The following is a 26,755-nucleotide window of genomic DNA, read 5'->3' as shown; positions in this document are numbered from 1 at the left end:
AGTAGTATGCGATGGTGTGCGTGCAACTTGTGGATGACTGGCGCGATAAGATACGCGTGCTACGGCTATGATATACGATGCTTGATTCAAAGGAGAATAAAAAATTTGTGATAAAGAATGTGGCTTTTAATGTGGCGCTGTAAAGAAAGGAATGGAAGTACAGGTTTTGCTTGCAAAGATGAGACACAGACGTCGTATGAATATGCTGAATGGTTAATGGTTTATGGGGACTCAACATCCCAAAGCGACTCAGGCTACGAGGGACGCCGTAGTGAAGGACAATACGCGGGAATAATGAATCGGTCGGCCTAATATTTAAAGCTTCCAGTGCAGTGATTAGGCATGCTTGATGTTGGATGTGGGCAGATACACATTCGAATTTGGATATTACAAGTGATCAATAAGCGAGACATTTAGATGTGGTGGAGCAAACTGAACGAGCGCTTTAAAAAGTCTAGTGCTCGGTTCAACAATGATATAATCCGGCCATTATAAATAGAAGAAAGAGTGACCCCTAGATTTTTACATAATTTTACTTAATAAACTAGTGTATTAAAGTAGAATAACGAAATTGGGTAGGGATTCTGACGGCCTGTGAAGGACATGAGTAGGATTGAGGGAAATGAGGCATTCATTGCACAAATTTAGTATGCTCTTAAGATTTTAAGAGCGTGACGATCATGATAGTTATTACCTGTGCGATAAATGAAACAATCATCAGGGAATGTTCGAGTTCTCCAGGAATCATGCAATGGTAAATCACTAATATATAACAGAAATAGGAGGGCACCAAGGACAAACCTTTACGGAACGCCTTACGTAAGCTGGAGAGATTTAGACAAGTGCCCTTTAACACAGTTAACGCAGACGGCTTGAAAACGATTATTTCAGAATTCTTCAATATATTTAATAACATTAGTATGTAGGTCCAGCTCAGCACGTTTTAACAGTAGACGGCGGCGAAGAACCATATCAAAAGCTTTCTTCAAGAAATATGGGGGTGATCTGCGTCTCACACTCAAGGTTACGGTGCAGGTCGTCAAGGAAGTGCGCTAGTTGTGTTTAGCAACAGAGGCCCATACAAAACCCGTGTTTCGAATAATGACATAATTCACTTGAGTCAAAGATGGTTTATAATTTGTGAGTAAACTTCGTGTTCCATCATTTTACAGGGCATGCTGTTTGATGTAATATGGAGGTAATTCGACGGTGAGTCTCTGTTACATGATCTGTTCACTGGAGCCACCCTTCCCGTTTTCCAATCATCTTGAATAATTCCTGACCTGAGTTACTCAGCAGTATTGATTTAATGAAGTCTATTCTAGCTGACGGTGAAAGTTTCACATTTTTCATTATCGATGAAATACCCTCTTCGAAAAAAAGTGAAATGAGACATGAAGGCTTCAAACTTAACGGATGATAACTGTGGAGGCGTGTCGATTTCAGTGCTGAAAACATATACCAAGGCATCGTTAAATATTTATGCACAATCCTGATTAATATCCACCTCATATAAGTAGTGTGCAAGTGTAATATAGCGAGAGTGTTTAAGGTTGAAAACTCGCCAAAACGGCTTATGATTGTTGTTTATAGGCTCGATAAGTCATCTTTATAAAATTTGTATTCGGTGCTACGTACGGAACGTATGTATAATTTTTCGGCTTCGAAGTATTGTTTCCAAGCAGCACGCATATAGTTGCGTTTCGCTGCGCGAAAGAAGCGTTTTGTTTTGTTTTCTATGCGTTTTAGGTGCCGTGTAAACCATGATTTATCGTGACTAAGTCGAAAAGTAATCCGCGGGACAAACATATTAGTGAGATGATTCAATCTGTTCTTAGTTGCCCTTATCGCAGAGATGAACCCCAGGTGGTCAAACTTTCCGGAGCGGCTTCGGGACGTTACACCCCATAAACCAAACAAATCAGACGTATTGTTTTGCCGGATGTCTATTTTTGTGCATAGGTAACTGAGAATAGGCCATGTATGACTTTATAATCACTGCTTTCAGGAAGGTGACCTGCCAATGATAGGTTCTCAGGGCTGTTGATTAGCATTAAGTGGTTTAGTATTAGTTACTACCTTTGTTATTATTAGGACTGTTAATTAGTATTAGTATTAAGTTTGGGGGTCCTCTTGTAACACGAGCTTAATTGATAGACTAATTGTTTGAAATCTGGTGGCGACGAAGTTCTTCGCCCGTGAATTACAAGTTGTTGTGGAATTAGCTAAGCTGTGACAAACAATGTCTGTGTAGTTGAAATCAGCATTAAGAAGAATACAGGCATTTGGGTAGGTGTCAGTAAGTTCATCATTAATGTTGTGCAGGTGACCGGAGAGGTTTGCATCACTTTTCGAGGGTGTGTAGTAAACGCCAAGCAGTACTGTTGAGGGGAGAATGCAACAGATGAGCCTGAATAAATCGATACCAGATTACCAGATCGATACCAGAATAAATCGATACCAGACGACGATCAGTGCCGCGTGTGAGAGCGCTTTTGCGTGGACAGCTGAGAACAGGCAAGGGAACTGACAACGGGTGATTTTGCTCGCGGCTGGTACCCATCGGATGGATTTGTGCTATTTAGAAGATTATTGTGAGCAGCAGTGCTGCGCGATGAAGCACTCGCGCTAGGCGAACTGCGAACAGACGACGGATGATTTTGCTCGGTGTTGGTGCTCATCGGATCAGAGCTTACTTCTTATATTCGTCATGCAAATTTTTTTGAAGACAGTGATCGCATGTGGAAGGCTGGCGCATATGTACTAGTCATTTGTAAACTTTTTATATGTGCTTCCCCATTGGAACAGAATTTGGAAATATTATGTCAGTTAGGTCGTTCTTGTGTCTTCCCTGAACTGTAGGCGTCCATGCTTCCTCTCCTTCAGGGCACTGAACTGTTGGGGATGCAACTGCACACTTATTTGGGATTTCAAGCTTTTTGCTGTATGCCTCGCTTATGCGGCCCGCTTTCAGGTCGTTCGCATTTGGTGATGGTTTGTTATTCATTTTCACTTTCTCTTATTTATTCTTGGTTGACTGCCGGCAGCAGTTCTCCGCGCTCGGAACTGTTCCCAGGCACGGAACCCTACCCACGGACCTCCCTGCACCTCACTCACCAGTGTTCTTCGGTATTTTTTTTTTGCTCTTGCCCCTACTTGCATTACCACTCGACAAATGTTTTGCTGTTTTTATTTGTGTGCAATTTGTTAAATGCACTACTAATTTTCGTATCATGCTCAGTTGTGACGTGAGATATCGGGCTCCTTGGTATTGAATGCATGTGTTTTGCATTCTCTCTTCTCATTTATGCAAGGTAAACTGGTCGACTGGGTGCTACGTTCAATTTAAGAATACATTAGACGCTGGTGCAAGGCACCCTAATAGTAATTAACTAAAGCCTGCGCATGCTATATTCGAATAGTTGGGCTCTTTTAATCATGCATAAAAATAAAGCGGTATTCCAGCCAGCTCATCTTTCAATGTGGTTATGACAGTCATGTAAATGTACTCAAAGAATGTGTATGGGTGTTTCACATACAATCTCCTTATTTATTTTGTCATGGGCCACCTCATTGCTTTTTGTGTTCTTATATTAATACCTTATTTTAGTTTCTGAAGCAGTCGACAGTTTGTTTTGTCGTCATTCATGACATTGTCACTGGCACTGACAGCTGTTGGTCGGAACGTATTTATCTGCAGTTGCCAGCTGCCAGCATCTGCTGGGCCATGCGTGCTTCCTGCCTTCAGCTGTGCCATCCCTCCAAGCCATTCATGGTAATTATCTTTTTCAGTTACGCATACCTTACCTGCCTGTTTTGAAAAATATTTTCAACATAGGCTCACTGCTGTGTTTAAAAATGCATGCAGAACTCTACATGCACTTTACAGCAGTACCTCAGCTTATTACATGAACTGCAAATTTTTACGAAATATAGCCGCTCATGTAGCTTTTGACACTGCGCTGTTATTATAAAATTGAGCCTGCTTCAGGTGCAGTGACTATTCCACACCTGTTGCCTTTTATGCATGTGTGTCCTTTAAAAGGAACAAAATGTTCGTTTATCTTTTAAAAACGTTGTGCTGTACAATAATACTCTAATGGTATTTCTTGCTTGTACACTGAAATGTCAGTCAGTAAAGTTACATTGTATGATGACACCAAATCTTGCGTGGCATAGCATCCTTGCAGCGTACTTGGCAAGCTCCTGTCAGCGCAGATGTATTGCTGGTTTATTGCTGTGGCATGTGGTTATACTGTACAGTTTGTACCTCTACGTTCTTGAAAGTATCCTTGAAAAATTTTAAATTGGTTTTTGAGGCAAGGAAGTGACAGAGTAACTCTCTCGCATCTTGATAAGCACCTGAACCATGATGCAAGGGAAGGGATAAAGGAGGGAGTTAAAGAAGAAAAGAGGTGCCGTAGCAGAGGTCTGCAGAATAATTTCGGCCACCTGGGGATCTTTATCCTGCACTGACATCAAACAGCATGCAGTTTAGCCTGTGTTCACTTGGGCCCGCATAAAAAAAAACGAGCAGACCTTCTTAGAACTAACATTTCATTGCACCAGCTACTTTGTAGTTTTGACTGCAGTGACCTGAAATCAACGGTTGTTTACTTTGCACAACCCACATACCCTGAACAACATGTGATGAGGCTAGACGAGGTGACCCTCTCTGCATAGCAGCGGGTTGGTTCAGGAAATGCGAAGACTCATGGAGAACCGCTCAGTTATATTTGATTTCATGTTATTGTAGTATTAGTGGTGAGTTGTAGTATAAGTGATGAATTCTTGCAAATGATTGAGGACATTAATACTCACTGTGAAAATGAGAGCTAAATCAATACTTAATAATCAGGAAAGAGGCCATTTTATGAAATGCAGTAAGGTACTGGAAGTCGAAACAGAATACACCTCGGCCAGGTCATGCACAGATATAGAACATTTGAAAGAAATGGTTGGGAGAATAAGAAAGGGGTGTATTGCCTTAGGCATGCACTCAGAAGTTACGAGCAGCAGCTTGCAGTATGCTCAAAAAGAAATTTTAAGCTGCTTTGCCTTTGCTAAGCTGTCGGGAAAAGTGGGGTACTTTATAAAAGGCTTAAAATTGAGAACAGTGCGGTGAACCACTCAGGAAAATCATAGGGTTAATGATAAGAGACTGGGAGATAACTGAGTTGGTTGGAAATAAATGCGAATTAAAATTTGAGCGGGAATCATAAATGGACATAGGCAGGACATACATTTTTTAAAGAAGCTGGCTATCCTTTTGGATACTGGAGTGGTTACTCACAGCAGGAAATTGTGCTCTTCTTGCTTTCATTTTATGGACAGATACTTTGTGTCTTACATCTCTTGGCCTGCCATAGGCAGCATATGCTCATAATAAATTTTCATCTGTCTAATTATGTGGCATAGGGAGAATTGAACTATATAACCTCATCAATGCACACCCTTTCTGAAGTGAACTTTGTCAGCCCCGTCAGTCACCACACTGATGCATGTCACCCCAAATGGGAGCCGTCATGGTGGCTGAGTGGTTATTGTGCTTGGCTGCTGACCCGGAAGAGGCAGGTTCGATTCCAGCCAGTTTTGATTCCAGCTTTACTAGTCTCATTTCAATGGAGACGAAATGCTAGAGGCCCAGGTACCGTGTGATGTCAGCACACCTAAAGAATTTTCCAGTCCTCTACAATAGTGCCCTGTATAGCCTGCGCCGCTTTGTGGCATTAAACCCTTTAAAACCAAGTAAAGTAATGGATACATCATTTCCAAAAATTGTTTAAATTTATTATTTTCTAAACGTTAACAATTTTCTGCACCTGTTTTCCTTCGTCTTTCCCTCTTATTTCCTTCCTCATGCTGAGTAACAGGTCAGTGATTTTAAGTGCCAGCTAAATATTTTGTTCATTTCATTAGCAAAGTTTCTCTGTCTCTCTCTATTGCTTTGCTTTTTGTATCTGCAGTATAGTATTATGCACAAATATGTCAAGATTAGATCCAAGAGATATGGCCTAGATTTTAAGTTCTATACTCAACCACACATTACTTATTACGCTATCGAGGCTTTTTTTTTGGCATGTGCTACCTGGTACAGAACTGATGTGGCCTGCAGCGGTAAATATCGTTTGAATGTGCATAAATTGAATAGGAAGGCAAATTTCCCATTTGACTATGTAAATAGATTGGGCAATCATCATGTGCTCACAAAGCTCATAAACTTTCCTGTTTCCAAAACTTTCTGTAAAAGGCACTGACTCACTGAAATACACTACAGTTACTTTTGCCTAATCCTGATATTATTTACTGAAGATTGGTTTGAGGGAAAGTCCACTGAGCTCGAATGAGTGCACGGCAGCTTGTCTTTGTCCAAAGTATTTGGAGAATAATGAATTTTGTTACCAGGCAGAGATAAAGCAAGGATGGCAGTGTTTTGTAATGTCCACAGGGCATTCTTCCAAAGCCCAGTATGCATGTAATTCCTTCATTTTGTGCAACATAAAATGTCTTCCCTTTACACTCATGGATGAAACAAAAAGCTGAATACTTCACCACTCAAAAAATGAAGGCCATTGTGCTGCTCTACAAAATATCAGGCTGCAGCGGTTGTGAGGCAAATTCACCAGGTTGTCATCATCATCAGTCTAACACCCAATGCAGGGCAGAGGCCTCTCCCATGTCTCTCCAATTAACCCTGTCCTTCGCCAGTTGTGGCCACCGTATCCCCACAAACTTCTTAATCTCATCCGCCCGCCTAACTTTCTGCTGCCCCCTGCTACGCTTGCCTTCCCTTGGAATCCACTCTATCACTCTTAAGGACCACTGGTTATCTTGCCTTTGCATTACATCTCCTGCCCAAGCCCATTTCTTCCTCTTCATTTCGGCTACGATATCAATAACCCACGTTTTTTTCACACCTGTTTGTCAGGCTCCACGTTTTTTTCTCACCTATTCGTCAAGCTGCAAGCCACTTGCACGCTCTACAAACCTATTTAAAGTACATTATCCAGCATTGTTGGCATGGAGTGTGTAGTGCTAAAACAAAAAATAATACAATAGCTGATGATCTGCTAGAGCAACAGAATTCCAAGAGTTTGAGAAGGGCAGTGGGAGAACTAGCAAGGCGGGATAGTGAAATTCGACAAGCAGCGGACAGGGATCCTGCAACTTGTAGAGGACAGGCAAATTGGAGACTTGTGGGCTGTAGTCTTAAGTGCGCCTAGCTGGCCTTGTGATGCAGTGTATAGGGCCCTTTGTTTTTGAGCAAAACTGGTTTCTCCTGATTGTTGCATTCCAGAAAGATTCATCAAGATTGGGTTAAACCCAAGTTTCGCGTGCAAATGTGCCTGTAAGAAAGTGTAGATTGATAATGCATGAAGCTAAAGAACCACTGGAGAGTAGTGGATACGTCTCGTATTTCTTCGTAGCTATATTGTTTAAACAGTGCTGGCTATTTTAATTCCTTTTTAATGCTTATTGCTCGTCGAGTTGCATAAAATTTTAGGATAAATTGAAAACTGTAGGTAGGTTTAATTACAATAATTATACCCGTATTTATGAAGCTCTGTTCGAAGAGAGGTCCACATTTTGTGCGCATGCTTTGAATTTGATTATTTTCACACTGCAAAATGGAGGACAGGTCTGCTGTGAGAGTTTTTTTGCAATGAAGCGAGAGCAAGTGGTGCGGAATGCTTGTTACTGTGTAGCCCTGCCAATATTTCTAGAACCCCTGGGACCACTGAGCTTGTGAGTATCTATCACTCAAAAGCTCGGAGCTGAATGCCCGTTCCGAGGTTGTCTGTATTAACCAGTGCAAGGCCAAGGGCTCATAGCTAACAAGCATATGACACCATAGAACTAGATGCAGTCATGCTGGGACTGTGCAGTATGTCAGTGTTAACGAGGTCGTGATAAACGAGGTTTACTCTGCGAAGCATAATTGTTCTTATGGAAAATATCGCTTTTTCTTAGTCATTGCAGCAATGCAAGCATATCAAATCTGATATCTCTCACTCATCCCTCTATGTTTCAGTTTCAAGGGACCAAGAGTTGCGTGGAAGTCGGGCAAGCCACAAAGTTGCATGCGGCTTGAGCCAGCAATCAGGAGCAGGCTGGGAATTTGCGAATTGCCAGTGGTATTCGCTCAGTCAAGCAGGCTTTACTGTAAGTACAGTGTTTTCGCCATAACATTTCTTTGAAAAGTACGCATTGAGCTTGAATAGGACAAGCTGTCGGTCTAGTTGGTGCTGATCCTTTGTGGCTGACAGAGCTTAGAAACACAGACTGGGGTCAGAAAGAAAAAATATGAGGGCACAGGTGCTGACTACAGATTTATTCCAGAATCACCGAAACACTGCATATATAACCAAAACACAGGCGCCACCAGGTGGCAATTTTATGCACTCGTGGCAACAATAAGTGATGTGGCCAATAGTGGGAAAACAACACAAACTAGAAACAGAAACCAAGACTATAGAGCAGGGAAGGATGAAACCATAACAAGGTTAAAGGAATAGTTTTAAGCAAGTCATTTTTAAGACCACCAGCACGTGAAACAGTGGAACGGTTTGACCAAAATTTTTAAGTACTGGTCTGATAACACGGAACTAAAACACTACACGCAAACACAGATCAAGGGCAGTGAAATAAAAGTAAAATGGCAAGAAAAAACATGCGGTGAAAAGAAAATGGTGATTGGGCAAGCAAACAAGAATTGGTCTACAAAGGTGAAGTGAGCTAAAAAACTGAAAGAATAAAAGGGGAATAAATGCACATGAGCAACAAAGGTGAAGCCAAGAATTAACATGGCTACAGGAGGAAGATGAGCTACTGTAAAAACGAGAGAGATAAAATATCAAAAGATGAAATTCAATGAGTATTAAAGATAAAAGCAGACAAACACGCGAAAATAGAGGAGTTGGCAGAAAAGTCAAGGCATGCAAGATGTTTTTAAAACCAGGGCTAGGTCAAACAGATCCTGAAGAAAGGCAATCTTTTTTTCCGAGGGTGTTCTTGCCCATTAATCCTCGAGCCTCAAAATCCCGGCGGCTCCCACCAGTTCGTCATGTCGGCTTATTCTGGTGCTTTTTTAACACAATGGCACTTTTTCGAACATGGGTGGCATGGCTTTTTTCGGTCACAGTTTTGGCAATGGACTTGCAGATTTAGAAGGACGTGCTTGTAGGCCAGATGGTTGGAAATCGTTAGAAAAACAGCAAAACAGGATGGGACAAAGGCAGGCGAAACACAAGGCGGTACGACAACTGAACATTTATTGAAGAAATGAGTGCTCATATGGATCAGTTGCGCATGTAATCTGCAAACAATCATTGAAAAAACAACCTAGGGAGGGAAACAAATTCTAATTCTTTCTGAAAAATGGACACAGAAGGCATGCTAACCCACCTATCTGGCTTCGACCTCAGGATGGTAACAGCCTTGAGAATTTCTTTCCAACTGGCCCTTTATTCATCCAATAATAGTGTGCAGTTCAGTTTAAGTTAACAGTCTTTACAACTGGGACAGTGGACAGGCAGGCAAGGTCGTCCGGGCCTACCCAAGGAATGCTAATACTCTTGCAAGGGATTGTTTCACCATCTACCAATTTGGCCGGTATAAAATCGACCACAGCTGAGAGGAATCGTGTACACCACCCCCGTTGCACATGGCATGAGGCATTCAAAAAGTACCGCCAACGGGCATGTACGAGATTCCCCTCAGCTGTGGCCAGTTTTATATCTTCCAAAGTGGTAGATGTTTACACATTTGTTTGCAAGAGTATGCGTGTTCCTTGAGTAGACCCGGAGGCATTTGAAGACACAAAACTACGCAGGAAACAGTCTACGCTCGTCCTGTCTGCTTCTTTTCTTTGTCCTGTTTCCTGCGTAGTTTTGTGTCTTCAGTATGTCTTACCAACTAGCCTCTCATCACACACTTCTAGAATTCATTTCTTCTACATGGGGCTCTGTTTTATGTCAACGTTCTTTCGAAGAGCAATGCGCTTTGTGCACCACGTTCATCGCTGCTACGACGAACGAAGCAAGGGTCTTGGGCTTCTGCCTAAGGAAGAACGTCTGTCCACCCGGTGTTTCAAGTCTTTTCGGGTTTCTGGGCTGCTCAGAAGGTCATTGGAAGCGGATGGCGAAGATTCTAAGAAGCGAATATTGGAGGCATGTTCGCCTGTTGATGGACTGGCTACAACTTGTGTGCTTCAGTTGGAAGGGTACGGGACCTGCTGGCTTCAGGCTACTGATGGACTACAAGAGGCTGGCTGAGGCAAGCACCGAATTCCTTTGGAACAAAACTAGGCTGAGCCTACCTACAGCGCCCAAAAAGCAGGTTTTTGTGGTTCCTGTTGTTGCTCTTGGAGGGGCTGTGATCACACCCGAAGTAGAAAAGGTTCTGAGTAGGGGTCCGAAGTTTTGCCTTGAAGTGCCGCTCAAGAAGCACGAGCTTCTCGCTTCGGCTCACAAGATAGCAGAGAAGGTGCAGGGTGAAGAGAAAGGACACTGTTTATTGGAAGGCATTGACTCTGTGCGGAATGGTTACGAAGAGAAAAAGGACGGCACTTCCCTGTTGAGGAGAGTAGCCGGTTGCCTTAATGACTCCGGACTTGCTTTAATGAAGGCTGATAAGGAAGGCGGCTTTGTGGTCTTGCCTGAGAAGCTATTTGGTGAGAAGGCCTCTTTAGCTTTAAGGAAAAACTTCCGTCCTTCGACTCAAAAGCCAAACGAAGCCAAGGCCAAGGCGGTAGCCCTTCTCAAGAACTTGAAACTTGAACGCCTGAAGAATGAAGTCGACAAGAACAAGGTCCATGTTCTCACGGTATTCTTCAGTGCAAAGAGCCACAAACCGGAGTGTCCTTTCCGAGCCATCGTGACGGAAAGAGGTACTTGGCAAGTAATTGTCAGCAGGTACCTGCAACGACACCTAAAGAGCCTGACACCTGAAGATCCGTACAAGATCAGTAGCTCTGATAGCTTGGTGAAAATGTTTAGTGAGAACTCGTCAAGTATCAACTCAGGTTTCTCAATAGACATTGAAGCGGGTTCGATCCCGGCCGCGGCGGCTAGAATTTCTTTGGAGGAGAAATTCTAGAGGCCCGCGTACTGTGCGATGTCAGTGCACGTTAAAGAACCCCAGGTGGTCGAAATTTCCGGAGCCCTCCACTACGGCGTCTCTCATAACCTTAGTCGCTTTGGGACGTTAAACCCCATAAACCAACCATAAACCAACCAAGAACTGTTCTATTCATTGCCCCACGACAAGTTGTTCCTGGCGGTCCGCAACTGCATCGAACGTTCGGGAGTTGTGTCCTTCCAGAATACTTGCGGCATTTCAATCGATGGTTTTCTTGAATTGCTGAAACTCTATCTTTCCTCTACCATTGTAACTTTTAAGCACAAGTTTTATGTACAACGGCGAGGTATCTGCATAGGTTCGAGCGTGGCGCCTATTTTAACTGAGATATTTTTAGCTCAAATTGACACTGAACTTTCGTGCGTTCTCACTGATGACCGGATCACGCATGTGGTCAGATACGTTGACGATTTCCTAATCCTTTTGAATATTAACCCTGACGATAGCCTACAAATGATTGTGAATGAAATTTTAGCGACCTTCAAATCTACAGCCACTAATCTGAATTTTACTTTTGAGCTCCCGGAAAGCTCTTGTTTACAGTTTTTAGACTTAAAATTGTTTTTTCATACAGGGGGCCATCTATGCTGGGCCTATTTACCAAGATCTAAGAAGGCTCTTCTACCTTATGATTCCTGCCACTCAAAGCTCGTAAAAAGGGGAATCGCAACCTCATGTTTAAGATCTTCGCTTGTCAAGTCATGCCCACACATGTGAAACGTAGTTTTTCCAGTCAAGTAGACCGGCTTTACTCTGCGGGTTTTCCTCCTTCTCTTCTGAAAGCTGTTGCAGAATCTTTGCTGAAAACCCTACGGTTGAAGCAAAACCAACAAGAACTCACTGAAAGTGAGAGGAAGAAGTTTGAAGTCCTTCCTTATGTGCACAAGACTTCGCACGGTTTGAAGAAGGTGGGAGGGAAATTTGGTGCTAACGTGTTCTTTTCCACCCCATGTAAACTGTCTCGTTTATGCCGATTAACTAACAATAACCTGCAAAAGAAAGTAGGGTGCGGAGTCAACCACAGACCTAAGTTTGTAGCCTGTAAGATGGGAGTTATCTACGAGATCCCATTCAGCTGTGGTTCCGTATATGTAGGGCAGACGGGGCGCTGCATTAATAAACGCCTTCAGGAGCATAATAACTCTTTGAGCCAGCACGGTGGGCAGCATTTAGCAAGGCACTGCCAGTCTTGTAAGATCAATGACAAGAAGAAACAAGTATTTTGTACGCCGCTTTTCAAGCAAACGAAGATTATAGGCTGCGCGAAGGACAAGAAGGCACGCGAAATCTTTGAAGCCTGGCAAATTGCTAGATACGGTGCGGAAAAATGTGTTAGCGAGGCATCAATTCACTTGTATAAGAAGGAACTTGACTTTTTAGGTTGATAAGATTGTGTACTTTTGCTTTGGGCGTTAAGTTTGGTTGCGCATGCGTTGCTCTTGAAGGAAGGTTGTTTTCGACCAATAAATCAGTTGTTAGTCTACGCTCGTCCTGTCTGCTTCTTTTCTGTGTCCTGTTTCCTGCGTAGTTTTGTGTCTTCAGTATGTCTTACCAACTAGCCTCTCATCACACACTTCTAGACTGTTAACAGCACTTATGGACCACATTAGCAGACTGTTCTGAGACCGCACGCAGCCAGGCTTTTCAGCGTGGAAGAGGCGGCTTTAGACAAGGCAGGCGAGCGCTCTGTTCCTGCACGTTAAGTAGATGTCGGATGAATCTCGAAAAAATAGGAACGACGCGCCAGGAATATGACTACTACAACCCTTCGGAGATGTGCAGCGCACAGTATACGGCCATGCCAGCGACATGTCTTTCTGTTCAAACTTTCTCTAAAACCGCTGTCACTATGCAGAAGCAGGTAGCAGTATCTGTACTAAGAATTCGTATCTTAAAGGAAAAAAGAAAGCGCAATGTCCACCTTTGGCACGATTTCTGCAGTGATGTGCGTTCTGCCGGCTGACAGTACACCGCTTGCTTGGTGTTGTAGGCCTAACATGTGCTTTACTCAAGGTGTAGCGAGAAGCGCTTTTGAACTAGCCACCAGCGATCACAGAAATGTCTACTCTTTTTACCGCCTCTACAATAACTTTATGGTGGTATGAACGTGCAGTTTATTCCCGCAACGTCTTCGTAAGTGAAGCGCGCGGAAAAACGGGCCAGGCGGACCGCCTCGCACTGATAGATGCGGGTTGCATGCACGGACTCATTCTGAGCCGTCGGCAGAACCGTCATTACAGGCCATGGTACACTTGGGCACACGTTGCATGCACGTCTGCATCTTGATTTCTATCTGGAAACAGCTTGGTTGACGTCACTTCTGTCAATAAAATGCTCTGCATGCCAATGTCTCTCCCAATCCGGACGGTTTCCGCCAGCCATCGTATGAAGCGGCGTGTGCATATTCTTCAGTTGTATAATTGAGGCTTTAATGCATTATTCCTATGGGTTTACGTCGGGCCCGTGCCAATATGATGTTAAATGTGGATCGTTGCATGAAAGGGGAATGCATAATCAAGATTCCACTTTATGACTTTTGTAACATTTGCATGCATTTGTTGTGTATGCATACTATATATATCACTGTTCTTTTTCTTCACCTAGGACAATCTGAACAGGAGAGACCTGCTGAAGAAAAATTCTGTATATATGTAAATGAATAGTCGATTTGCTCCAAATGAGGTGTTTTTATACCTGGCTGTACTGCAGGAATGCATCGCATGTTCAGAGTCAGACTGCTGCTCTGTAGCTGCATATTAATTGACAAATAAAGCGTACTTGGTAATGACTACAGGAATACAACACACTACACAAATGCACTACAGAAGGCAGACTACAGAGATACGACACTACAGAATTACGTCACTACAGAAGACAGGCTACAGAAATACTACACTACAGAAAGACTACAGAAATACTACACTACAGAAGACAGACTACAGAAGTACGACACTACAGACTACAGAGGACAGACTACAGAAATACTACATGCCCAAAATACGACAGACTACAGAAGTTTTCTGTCGTAAATTCCTGTAGTGCGTTTTGACTGGGAAAGTGAAGTTCCGGAGTTCTCATCGACGGGATGGCCTCATCCGTGGAAAGTGTGATCATCTTAGATCGCAGGTCGATGATCGTTTGATTGTCATTAAAGAAATACATGCCCAAGATCACTTCGCGGGAACACTGCCGTAGCACTACGAAGGTCGCGGGATAGGAATTTCCCTTGAGAGCCACTCGCATGGTGCATCGCCCTGATAGCGTAATGAGGTGGCCCCCTGCGGTGCAAATTTGTGGGCCGTCCCAAGCGGTCGTTACTTTCTTCAGCTGCGCAGCGAATGGTCCATTCATCTCCGAATAATCGGCTCCTGTGTCGATTAGAGCGGTGACTTTCCGGCCGTCGATAACCACTGCTAAGTCAGATGTCCAGGCTCAGAAGTTGCACGTCGTCCTCGGCGTCGGGTTACGGCTTCGTCGCGCATGTGAATCGTGGGTGGAGCGTGTGGTCGGAGTTTTTCTTGACGGCGGCGTAGTTTTGAAGGCGGTTCGCGTCGTGGTCGAGGTTGTTGTATGCGTCGTCGGCGTAGTGAGTGCGGTGTCTTCATACGGCGTATCGCTGGAGGATCTTCGTCGTTTCATCGGCAAGCAACCTTACTCCACAGGTTGATTTGTTTAGTTTCCCCTACCGGGGCGAGGGGACCTTCCCCGGACACCCGCGGCGCAGCTGCCGCCCGGTGATGCAAAACGTGTGGTGGACGGCTACAGGGAGCGGACAAGGCAGCTTCAAGACACGTACTCCCCTCTGCGCAGGTAGTCGTCGATTTCCCGTGGTCGCTGGCCAGGGAGCGGTCGATGGGCGTAGATGCCGAAACCTCGCAGCCCGATGCGTCTGTACGGGCAGTGGCGAAGTATGTGCCCGGCGTGGCCACAATGGAAACACAGTGGGCGGTTGTCGGGAGTCCGCCACTCGTCGCATTTCCTAAAGCTGTTGCGTCGCTCGTAATGAAGGCGTGAGGGAGCTTGGGGCGGTCGTTCTTGTGGAGCTGGTGCGCGTCGAAGACGGCTTGGGGGGGACTCGTCGAGGCGGAGGATTGCGTAGTCCTGCATCGTACGTCATGGCTGTAGCTTCGTTTGGTGTCGTTGGTGACGGGGAGCCAAGTGCATGATGCACTTCCGCGCCAATGATGCCCTTGAGAGACGCCACCTGAGTCTCCTGCGTCGGCTGTGATTGGGATGGCAGCAGTCGGCGAAGTTCATCGCGAACAATTTCGCGTATTAGATCTCGAAGGTTCTCCGCTTGCAGGGGTATCTTCTGGAGGGAGGGGCGGGGGGGGGGGGGGGGTCTTGCAGACAGCACTTCAAGTGGTCGGTTGTAGGGACGGGTCCAGGCGTGAAGAGTCTTTTCGATTTTTGAAGCTTCACCTACTAACTCGGTGAAGGTTGTTGGAGGATCCCGGATCAGGCCCGTGAAGAGTTGCTCCTTCACGCTACGCATCAGGAAGGAGAGCTTCTTTTCCTCAGTCATGTCAGGGCTGGCGCGCCCGAAAAGGTGTTTCATATCTTCCACATACGTAGTCACGGTCTCGTTTGGGCGTTGAATTCTTGACTACAGGAGGAATTCGGCTCTTCCCTTACGTACGACGCTAGTGAACTACCCAGTAGCTGCTTCTTGAAGGTCGCCCAGATCGTGAGGGAAGACTCGTGGTTTTCAAACCACGTTCTGGCAGTGCCATCCATTGCAAAATAAATGTTTCGAAGCTTAGCGCTGTCGTCCCAGGCTTTCAGCGCTGCCACATGGTCGTACATGTCCAGCCAGTCCTCTACATCTTCGTGTGGTTCTCCACGGAAAGTCGGTGGCTCACGGGGCTGGCGAAGCACGACGGACGTTGACTATTCACCAGGTTCCATCGTGAGAGGCATAGCTGGATAGGAGGTAAGCAACTCCACCAGATGTCAGGTAGTGGTGACAGCAGTCCGACGAACAAGAAAACAGCGAGAATGCCTTCCAAACGAAACTCTTTATTTGGGCTGACTTGCGCCCGCAAAGAACTGAATCACTCGGCGGCGTCGTAGCAACAAGCGTGCTCGGGGGTCGTCGAACCGAATCCCCGCCGCTGTCGGCCGTGCTCTTTTTAAAGCTGATAGCGAACATTTAAGATAAAGCTTGGAAAGTTACTAGAACATTCTGGGGCAAAGTAGAACCAGCTCCGCCTGGATGCGCTCAATCGTGATACATGTAGGCGCGTCTGGCGTCACAAAGGAAGCGATAAAGCGGCGTGTCGGCAGCCTTGAAGCATGAATAAGCAAACGTTGCAAAGATTAGCGGCAGTATTACGGGAGTGGTTATGAAGCGGATGGCGAGATCTAAGATTTTTTTCTTGAATAAGAGCCAGTTCGCGTTCACCGATCACTAGTCAAATCCATCGAATAAAGTGGGCACGTAAGAACCTAGATCATTACTGATTTGTTGAAATCGGCGCCTTCCTTCCGGCGGCTTCCTTCAAGGTACAAAGTATTTCTGTGTTTTGTTTCGATTGTTTTATAGGACATCAGCTGCATGATTACTCACCTCACTCGCCGTGTCTGTGGTCAAATCACCGGTGATGATCTTTCAACGCGTGTGAAAAGCACCTGGATTCACTTCCACATTTCCCGGCAACAGCAAAAGGCGACAGTTATTGAAGCATTCAGTCAACACGCTTAAAACTTCCGTGGACACTCCGTGGAAACTTCCGTGGATTGGCGATGATACATGTGTATTGTGTTAGCGTGACTAGCATATTTTTGTAAGGGAATGTTGAGAGAAAAATATAGCAGAGAATGGTCGCTTTACTGTGGCATGGAGGTTATTGGGGCATGCAGAGTAACACAGTTCTGGGTTTGTTGTTAGTACGTTGTCCAATCTACCTGCTGTAAATTCCGTATTTTAGGCCTTGTAACGATTTGGGTAAGGTTAAACAGCGAGCATACATTAGTTAATTCAATGCATAGTGTCGAAAATGAGGCCGGTCTCAGCTAGGACCAATAGATATGCCGGATAGCTGAAGTCGCCCAACAGAAAGATAGACGACGAAGGGTAACGCGTTACGATGATATTAATGACATCATGAAGCTCTGCAACAAATGTGGGAGATGCATTAGGCGGTCGATATCATGTGCCTACGATTATTCTATAGTAGCCTAGTTGAAGAGATACTCATATAATTTCTATCTTTGAGGTTATTCGAACAGAATATGACTATTTCTTTACTGACTGCTATCACTATGCCACCACCAGGCCGATATTTCCTGTCACGATACAAGTTGAAATGATTTGGTGAATCGAATATTACACAGCCACGTATGTATTCATGCAGACAAGTTTCATTCAGGAAGATCATGTCACTGCAACGCGCATTTAAGGCAGAGCAGAGCTCTGTACGTCTTTAGATGACACTTCGGATATCTGTAAATAAAAGTGATGTTTTAGCGCCGCTTAGATAACGGCTACTAATCCTTGGTAACCGCTGGATTTACCAGGACTAGATGCAGCATGGGGAGACAAAGGCACGTGTTGCGTTTTCGGCTTGGTGCTTTGTGGGGTAGTCTCGAATGTTTTATGGTTGATAGGGTCATACATGTAGGATCTGTCCTTCACGCCGAAGTTATTGCACTAACGCACCAGCGTTAAGGGGCTCGTGTCGCACAAAAGCCGGTGTCAGCGTTATTGCCATTATCGGTGTTGTAGGCGTTGTAACACGAGAACACAAACATTCATGTGCAAATACGGGGAATCGAGCCCGGGTCCCACAGATTACAAAGAGAGCACATGCAGAACACGCTAAAAAGTTTTTTTTTTTATTGCATGGAAGTACACTCACCCTGACAGGCTTCAATGCCGAATTAAGCGCTGCGAAGGCTCGTTGGCTCGTAATGAATAAGAGTGGACCTAGTGAATGCGTTGTGGTCTTTCACATCGTGAAGTGTCTTTGTGAACCAAATCTATTTGTTAAGATCTCTAGAATCGCTACAGAAGCGAACCACTAGATTCATTCGTTCATGTTATTCATATGATATCAGCATATCATATTTAAAAGCGAAATTGAGCCTAACAAACCTTGCCTGTCGTCGTCGTATCGCCAGTATGTGTTTATTTCATAAGGTTTTTACAGCTAATTGCGTATTCCACCCTAAATTAGCCCTCGAGCACGCATTTCACTCCGCCTTGGTCATCCCCTTGCAGTTTCCCGTCCACAGACTCATACCACAACGTTTGCTGCATCATTCTTTCCTCGCTCAGCCAAAGCCTGGAACGGCCTTCCACACGACGTCGCTGCAACCACCTGCCCATCCTCATTTTTGAATGTTATAACTGCCATATTTAACGAATAACATCTGTGTACATAAAGTTTGATTCTATCTGTACCCACACCTTATGTAATACCCCCTAACTGGGGTCTTTAAGGTAATAAAGTGAAGTGAAGTGAACTGGTTTCGTTTAGTTTAGGTTCATGGGAGTCTAAGGTCCCAAAGCAGCTCAAGCTAAGAGGGACGCCGTAGAGAAGGGCTCCAGAAATTTTTGCCCACCTAGGGGTTCTTTAACGTGCTCTGATGTCGCTTTGAACATGGGCGCCAAGAATTTCGCCTGCATAGAAATTCGAGTGCTACGGCCGGAACCGAACCAGCGGCTTCTCTTTGTTTACTGATGCGTACATAAGTAATTATGTGTATCTGAATGTTGAAAATGAACCCGATAACAATCGCGTTCTACTAATAAACATTTTAATTTACTGCCATCAGCTGTGGCAGAGGAGCACCATCAATGTTGTAGACATGAAAGTATATGTGAAAAGCTTGCGCTCAGGTAAGATTTTGGTTTTGGTTTTGGTTTCTGGAGGTGTACGTTCCAAAGCGACTGAAGCTATCATGGACGTGGTAGTAGAGGGATTCGGTAGTTTCGGCGGACTGAGGTTTTTTGACGTGCACTGACACCGAACAGGGGTTGTGGATTTGAATTTTCAGGACTGGCAGACGAAAGCTTTGAAGATGTCAACTGGTCAGAACGCGGAGCCCGGTGATAACACGAAGGCTTCGGCCCTGCGGGCGGCAGCGTGGGCGCAACAATTCGCGGCCTCTTTGTGCTTGAGATGGACAGGCTGCGCCCAGCGAACCTGTATGCGTAATATTTTGTGCGTGTGTCAACCATTTGAATATCAATGAACCCATACTGTCCCAGCACCTGTGCTGTACGCGTCTGTATGTTGTTGTGATCAACGCATGCGACGCCAACGCAGGCCTCCGTTACGGCCTCTCTTTCTGTTTTTTTCTCCTACACTCTCAACTTCATCCCTTCCCTCATGGCGTGGTTGATTCGCAATCGATGTGCGAGACAGTTACTGCGCATTTCCTTTCCTCCAAAATCACAGTCACAGCCGAGACGCACAAGGCCAATTAAGGGAGCAGAATCACTGAAGCCCGTTCACAATATCTTCGTTTGGCGGATGGGCTGTTTTGAGAGGCCTCCTGGTGACTCCGAGTGATTTCTCCAACGGGCAAGGCGTCGCGCCGAACGGACGAAGGTGTTCCGTGGACACCTAGCTGGCAGCGATGCAACACGCTGTCGCGTTCCACTCTTAAAGGCGAAGCTTAAGCGTCCTCCATTTTTTTTAGCTTGAAAGAGAAGGAGCCGGTTAGTTATTTAGGAGAGGCAATAATTTTTTTGCATGCTTGATGTGTGGCAAACTAGTAATCTTCTGTTACTTCAATGTTTTCTGCTTTGATATCCTTTTTACAGTTCAGATTTTTTTCCTCTGGTTTTAAGCTGGTGAACTTCGGAATCACCAAAGGCATTCAGAATTAAAACACTGGTCTAATCGATGAGCCCTATCAATGTCATTAATCCGCCGCGGTGGCTCAGTGGTTACGGCGCTCGGCTGCTGGCTCGAAAGACGCGGGTTCGATCCCGGCCGCGCCGGCTGAATTTTGATTGAGGCAAAATTATAGAGGCCCGTGCACTGTGCGATATCAGTGCATGTTAAAGAACCCCAGGTGGTCGAAATTTCCGGAGCCCTTAACTATGGCGTCCCTCATGGCTTGAGTCGCTTTGGGACGTTAAACCCTAAAAAACCAAAACCAAACCTATCAATGTCATTACGCCTGAGTTCAGGGTCAATGTACTTGGCAGGACGTTTAGAACATTTTTTTTTTCCGTTTGATCCCATGTTTCCTGGTCATCGTGATCAGCGATTTTATGAAACACTAAACTATTTCTACGACTCTAGTCTTCTAATTCATGAATTCGCGCCTGCAACAGTTGAGTGTGTTTGCCAATATCAAAGGCAGTGCATTTTGATAGCCTCCTTCACTTCTTCAATTGTTTCAAGTGAACGTTCATCAGCCATAAGCTTGGAATTCATATTTTCGAGGGCTGAATCAATACTTTGTTGTCCAGTCCGTAATTCTTCCGTGATTTTCTTTATATAATTGCTACTGGATGAAATCGCGATTGGGGGTGCTTGTAATTCCTTCAAGATACGAAGTATTTCCATGTTTTGTTTCGATTGTGTTAATATCACATCAACTGCTTTATTGCTCACCTCGCTCGCCGTGTCTGTGCTCAAATCGTCGGTGCTGATCTTCCAACGCGTGTGAAAAGCACCTGGATTCACTTCCACATACCCAGGCAACAGCAAAATAAGACAGCTGTGAAGCATTCAGTCAACACGCTCAAAACTTCCGTGGCCACGGGAGCAGCAACAAGTACCGATCGTCACTTTTCTTCCCACACAAACGAATGCAATTGCGCACCTCCCGCATGACCAGCAAAAGAAGTCCGTTAGCCATTCCGGCTGCAACGCTGCTGTCCTGCCCACTGAAGCGGTCTCGTGGACATCAGCGCTTAAATATTGGCATTGAACTTGCAGCCGTTGACCACGATGCAGCCCAGAAGTTTTTTTTTTTTTGACTATTCACGGATATTGATAGCGTGCCTGAAGAATGAATGGAGGCAATGCACAGGAAGCAGGCTGTGTCACATGGTGTTGAGAAGCAATGTCGCCGATAGATTGGCAGATATTGTAGATGCTGCCCACCACAAGTAGAAGCAGGACCTGTATGGCGAACTAAGGCGGTCCTTTAGCCAGTGCGACGGTGGCATCTGCAGAGCAGGTTTGTCTGACAGCACACCCCAAACCTTCCCAATCCAACTGTCTCAATGTCTGTTGCAAATATGCGGCGGCTGTCAGTGCAGAGGTTGCGCTACCCTGCATGACATTTATCCTGATTCGTATTTTGTACCATTTCGATTCCATGACCATTATCACGCTCTGCAGTCCCCAAGAACTTTTTCAGCCATTTTTCAGTACGCCCCTTCCTGGCTCTTATTACGCATTGCCGGCCTCAGTGCTGATGTTTCAATTGAGTTAAAAGCCTCCGCGGTTACTCAGTGGTTAATGCGCTCGGCTGCTGGCCCGAAAGACGCGGGGTCGATCCCCGCAGTACCAGCGGAATTTTGACGGAGGCGAAATTCTAGAGGAACGTGTATTGTGCGATGACAGTGCACATTAAAGAGCCCCAGGTGGTCGAAATATCCGAAGCCCTACACTTCGGCGACCCTCATAGCCTGAGTCGCTTCAGGATGTTAGATCCCCGTAAACCAAACCAATCCGACTGAGTTAAACCCCTTTACCGCCCATGCTCGGCAAAGTAAATCCAACGTCGTCGGGAAACCGCCGTAAAATGATTGTCATCTGCACATGCGGAGCCAAACAGCAACTAAGGAATAGCTTTCCATAGCTATTCATTTTATATCCTTTTGGCTGCGCTTGGATGGATGATAATATTATACTCAAACTTGAGGTATTAAACTAAACATTGGATGAACAAAATTTCTACTTTGAACAGCTGATCAATTTGCTGTTGTCCTAAGCATAATCAAAGCTAAACGACCGCGTTATCTTATGCGTAGTTCGTAGGGCGACTGCCCCGGTGAGGCGGGGGTCCGGGAACGAACACTAATTCTTCTTAAACTTGAGCATGCATCATACATATGCAACCCGCGACAGCTTACATATTAGACCTGGCTGGGGGCATTCGCAAGGGAATGCTGGTGAGTAGGGCCCCACCACGGACCCCGCCGTGTGCAGCAGCGCAGTGTCTGGTTAAAAGGGGATCTCGGTGGCTTAGACAACGCCGGGTATTTCGACCGTTAAGGCCTCTCGGCAGAGGCGAATTACTTTTAAGGCGGAAGCCTTTAATGCCTCATCGTTGTAAGCAGGTGTTTTCGACAGAAATGTCACGCTTTTCAATTGGTCGAAACGGTCGTGACGTCACTGTGCGCGAATTTCAAACGGGGCAAATTGTAATTCGGCTACTAACCATGCAACCAATTTAAGGGATCGTATAGTGATTCTCCAAGTAAGTGGGACTGAGTTTAGTTAATTGCTTTCTTAATCAATTAGCCTAATTAACCTTTCTAGTCAGACCAGATAAATAAATAAAACCGAGTACAAAATTGGCCGAGCTCGGGACTCAAACTCCGGTCTCTGGAGTGCGAGGAGCGCGCTACCACTCCGCCATGCCAGCTCGATGGATTGAACAAAGGCGCGTCTAGTGAATACGGTGTCTTTGTTCACTCCCATCTTCCTCCTGGGACCAAAGAGAGGTTGAACTAATATGGGTGCCGGCACACTCGGGGAACAGGAGAAACGAGTTGGCTCACAGTATAGCTCGAGGTTATGTCAGCCGAGCAGTGAGCCGGGTTGAGTCCCCAAATTTCACAAGAGATGCATTCATATCATTTCACGAATACACCAATCAGTTTAAACTAGAAAGGAGGATCTATCCGCCACCAGACAAAAAGCTCGACAAAAGCCAGGAGGTAACGTGGCGTCGGCTCCAGACGCGAACCTTCTTTAGCCCGTCGAGACTAGCACACATGGATCCAACACAATACAACGCTACTTGCAAACAATGCGGCGAGATAGCCGGATATGACCACATTTTATGGAGCTGCAAAAAGGCGCCGCCACCGGCGGACCTACTACCAGTCCCTTCTCTAGAGCGGTGGGAGGCTATACTGGCCAGCTCAGACCCGTTGACGCAAGTCCGGGCCACTGAGTGGGCTCACAAGGTCGCCAAGAGCCATGGGCTCGAAGCCACCTAGTATAATACCCACTAGGGCTCAGTGCTGACAATAAACGTTTTCCAATCCAATCCAATCCAATCCTCCCTTCCCGTTACGGCGAGGTTTAGGTGTCCACCGAGATGTGAGAGACAGATACATTTCCTTTCCTCAAAAACCAATTTACCGACGAGCAAGGCGTAGAACCGAACGGGCGATGGCGTTCTATGGACTCCCTGGCAGCGTTGCAAGACGCTGTCGCGTTCCGCTCTGAGAGGCGAAGCTTAACATCTTAGCCGCACACCAGTGACACAAGCAGCAACACTGCGCTTAAGGCTTCCGCCTCACCGCACTTTCGGTCAACAAAGTGACCCCCTGAATATCCTTTTTAGGGAGCAACTCTTAGGCGCCCGTTTCCGTGTTTCGCGGAGTCACCGACGACTGGTCCGTTGTAACCAGCAAAGGGTAAAAAAGAAGCCTCGTCCCCTCTTTGGCAAGAAACAAAAAAAAAATAAAACAGCGCCGTGCGTCGTGAAACGCGGGAGAAGGAACCCCTGGAGAGCGACTACCCTTGTGGGTGCAGCTGCCCCCCTCTCCTACCGCTCGCCGAGGCGGCGGCGGAGGGATTGCCGTCGATTGTCCCAGACACTCCGAGTCGCTTCTACGCGATGTTGATGGACAGGGCGTAGCCTTCCGTGAGCTAAGAGATGCCCTTCACATCTTCACTATCGCAATGGCGGCGGCGCCACGGCTGAAAATTTCACATGCTCCACGAAACAACTCTCGGCGTTTGACCAATGATGACGTGCGCCCAGCGCGAGAAGGTGAAGAAAACTACACAGCCGACACTGTCTTTGTGCACCCCTGCCTTGGCGCGAAGAAGAGCCAGACGTGGAGTGAGCCTATATAATAAGGGCGTTGCCCGCCCGAGCCGCCGTTTAAGCTTCAGTGAACAAATTGTGTTTTGTTTGCTTGGCTCTTTCAAATCGGCCGCCGCGGTGGCTCAGTGGCTATGGTGCTCGGCTGCTGTCCCGAAAGGCGCGGGTTCGATCCCGGCCGCGGCGGTTGAATTTCTTTGGAGGAGAAATTCGAGGCCCGTGTACTGTGCGATGTCAGTGCACGTTAAAGAACCCCAGGTGGTCGAAATTTCCGGAGCCCTCCACTACGGCGTCTCTCATAGCCTTAGTCGCTTTGGGACGTTAAACCCCACAAAACCAACCAATCTTTCAAATCGAATCAAATCAAATCAAATCAAACGTTTTTATTTTCATCACAAATTGATGAGGGTTGGTTCAGGCAAAAAGTGGAAACAACTTCCACTTGAAACAGCCTGAACCCCCCGTATACATGACTTGCAGCGCGGGGGGACACGTGTACAAAACAAAACAAAAACAAAAAAAATAACACGAATAAGATTTGCGTGTGAAATAAAGCGCAAAACATTTGGCACTTAAGCTGTACATTCTAGTAATACAAAAAACATGTCAAGCAAAGCGGTCACTAGATCTCAAATATAAAAAAAAGTGCGTCAAGTGATTAAAATGCGGTCTCAGGCACAAACAACATAAATAACATTACAATCGTAAACATATGTCCCGGATGTCTCTCTGATTGCAGGTGTCAATACAGACGTTGTTCAAGGTAAGCTTATTTAGCAGTGTTGGAACGCTATGGCGGAGCATTTGATGACCATATGTAGTGCGTGAAAAGGGGATCCACCAAAATTCAGGATTTCGAAGAGTATATGCTGGGTCATTTGGTTTTAGCGCGCACATGTACAGAAAGCTGTCATGGATATGGTGAAGGGATTTTTTATACCTTGTCGCTAAGTAATATTCGTAGAGCTTTGAAATTTTGAGGGTATTGAGGCGGGTAAACAACTCATCCGTGTGAGCTCGGTATTCAGCGTTTGCAATAAAACGAATTGCTTTCTTTTGCACACGAAAAAGCTTTTGGATATTTGTTTCCGTGGTACTGCCCCAGACCAAAAAACAGTAACTGAGATAGGGCAAAAACAGTGCATTGTACACTATGAGTTTGATTGACACTGGTAAACAGGAGCGATATTTTGCAAGAACACCCGTGCATTTTGAAAGTTTAGATATAACATTGTCAATCTGAGCATTCCAACTCAAATTTTCGTGAAAAATAACTCCTAGTGCTTTAACAGAAGGTGAAACGTTTATAATGGAGTCTCCCATGCATAAATCAAAGTTTTTAGAAATTACACGTTGCCTAGGGTGGAATACGACTGGTTTTGTTTCTTGTGTATTTATGATTAGAGAATTATGTTCACTCCAAGCCCTCAGTTTGTCTAGCGTACTGTTTACAACTGGAATTATTGAATCAGGAGTGTCGCCTTTAAAAAGCATAGTTGTATCGTCTGCGTATATTATGTACTCTGGTGTGTTGTCGATGTTCGTGATGTCATTTATGTACAAAAGAAACAACAGCGGACCTAAAATGCTTCCCTGTTGAACGCCGGTTTTAACAGTCAAAAAAGATGAGGCCTGCTTTGTTATTACTACACATTGAAGGCGATGCTGCAAATAAGACTTTATAAGAGACAGAGGAGTGCCCCGAATGCCTAGAATTTCCAATTTTCTTAATAAACGCTGGTGGTTAAGGCGGTCGAATGCCTTAGAAAAATCTATAAATATACCTAGACATATCTGTTTATTTTCAAAAGCACTCAAAATAATCTCTTTTTGCTTCAACAAGGCGGTTTCAGTAGACTTGCCCTCCAAAAATCCGTGCTGGTATGAAGAAAGTAAGGAAAATTTAGCGCAAAACTTTGTTAGTCTACTGTGGATGACCTTTTCTAAACCTTTAGAAAAAACTGGTAGGATGGAAATGGGCCAATAATTTCGCATATTATTTTTGTCTCCACTTTTAAAAAGCACACTAACTTTAGAAATCTGCATTAATTTGGGAAACTGCCCAGAAAACAAAGCAAGGCTATATATGTCGGTAAGTGCGGGAGCTACCAAACTGATAACATGTTTTACCGGTCCTATTTGAATGCCGTCAATATCACAGGCTTTACTGTTCTTGAAAGAGGTAAAAATGCTGCAAATTTCATGCTCATCAGTTGGTCCAAGAAAAATACTGTCAGTATTACGTCTTATATCTAGCCCCACGGTGTCATATGATGGCACATTTCCAACAATGTCTATGAAAAAGTTATTGAATGCTTCTGCCAATTCTGATCCTTGTATATGGTGCCCTTTATGAATTAATCCACTGACAGGAAGTACAGTTGATGCACGACAAAATAAATGATTAAGATTTTTCCAAACGTCGCTGCTTCCCTTACAGGCTTCAAATTTATCATGCAAGAATGCTCTTTTCTCGCGCTTCAAAAGAGCAGTCACCTTATTTCGATATTGTTTATAGTTCGCCAAGTCACTCAAAGATTTAGTACTCAGAATTTTTTAAAAAGATTTGTTTTCTTTCTTATCATCTTTAGATGCGTTTTTGTAATCCAGGGCTTGCGGTTTTTTCCCTTTATCCTGA

The 26,755-nt window shown here is 45.1% G+C and overlaps 1 protein-coding gene across 1 annotated transcript; it reads left to right on the top strand.

The window, feature by feature from the left end:
- Window positions 1-9,942: 9,942 nt before the first annotated feature.
- On the top strand, window positions 9,943-11,856 carry LOC149326469 (uncharacterized). Its single transcript, XM_089564587.1, has 2 exons — window positions 9,943-11,047; window positions 11,240-11,856. Exons 1-2 carry the CDS (start codon window positions 10,138-10,140, stop codon window positions 11,854-11,856), a joined length of 1,527 nt encoding a protein of 508 aa, XP_089420713.1. The 5' UTR covers window positions 9,943-10,137.
- Window positions 11,857-26,755: the final 14,899 nt, after the last annotated feature.

The sequence above is a fragment of the Amblyomma mixtum genome, chromosome 10 (genome assembly GCF_055824585.1).
Source record: "Amblyomma mixtum isolate Tamu chromosome 10, ASM5582458v1, whole genome shotgun sequence".
In the NCBI taxonomy this organism is placed as follows: domain Eukaryota; kingdom Metazoa; phylum Arthropoda; class Arachnida; order Ixodida; family Ixodidae; genus Amblyomma; species Amblyomma mixtum.
Note: the sequence above shows the minus strand (reverse complement) of the source record. Positions and strands in the feature narration are given on the sequence as shown.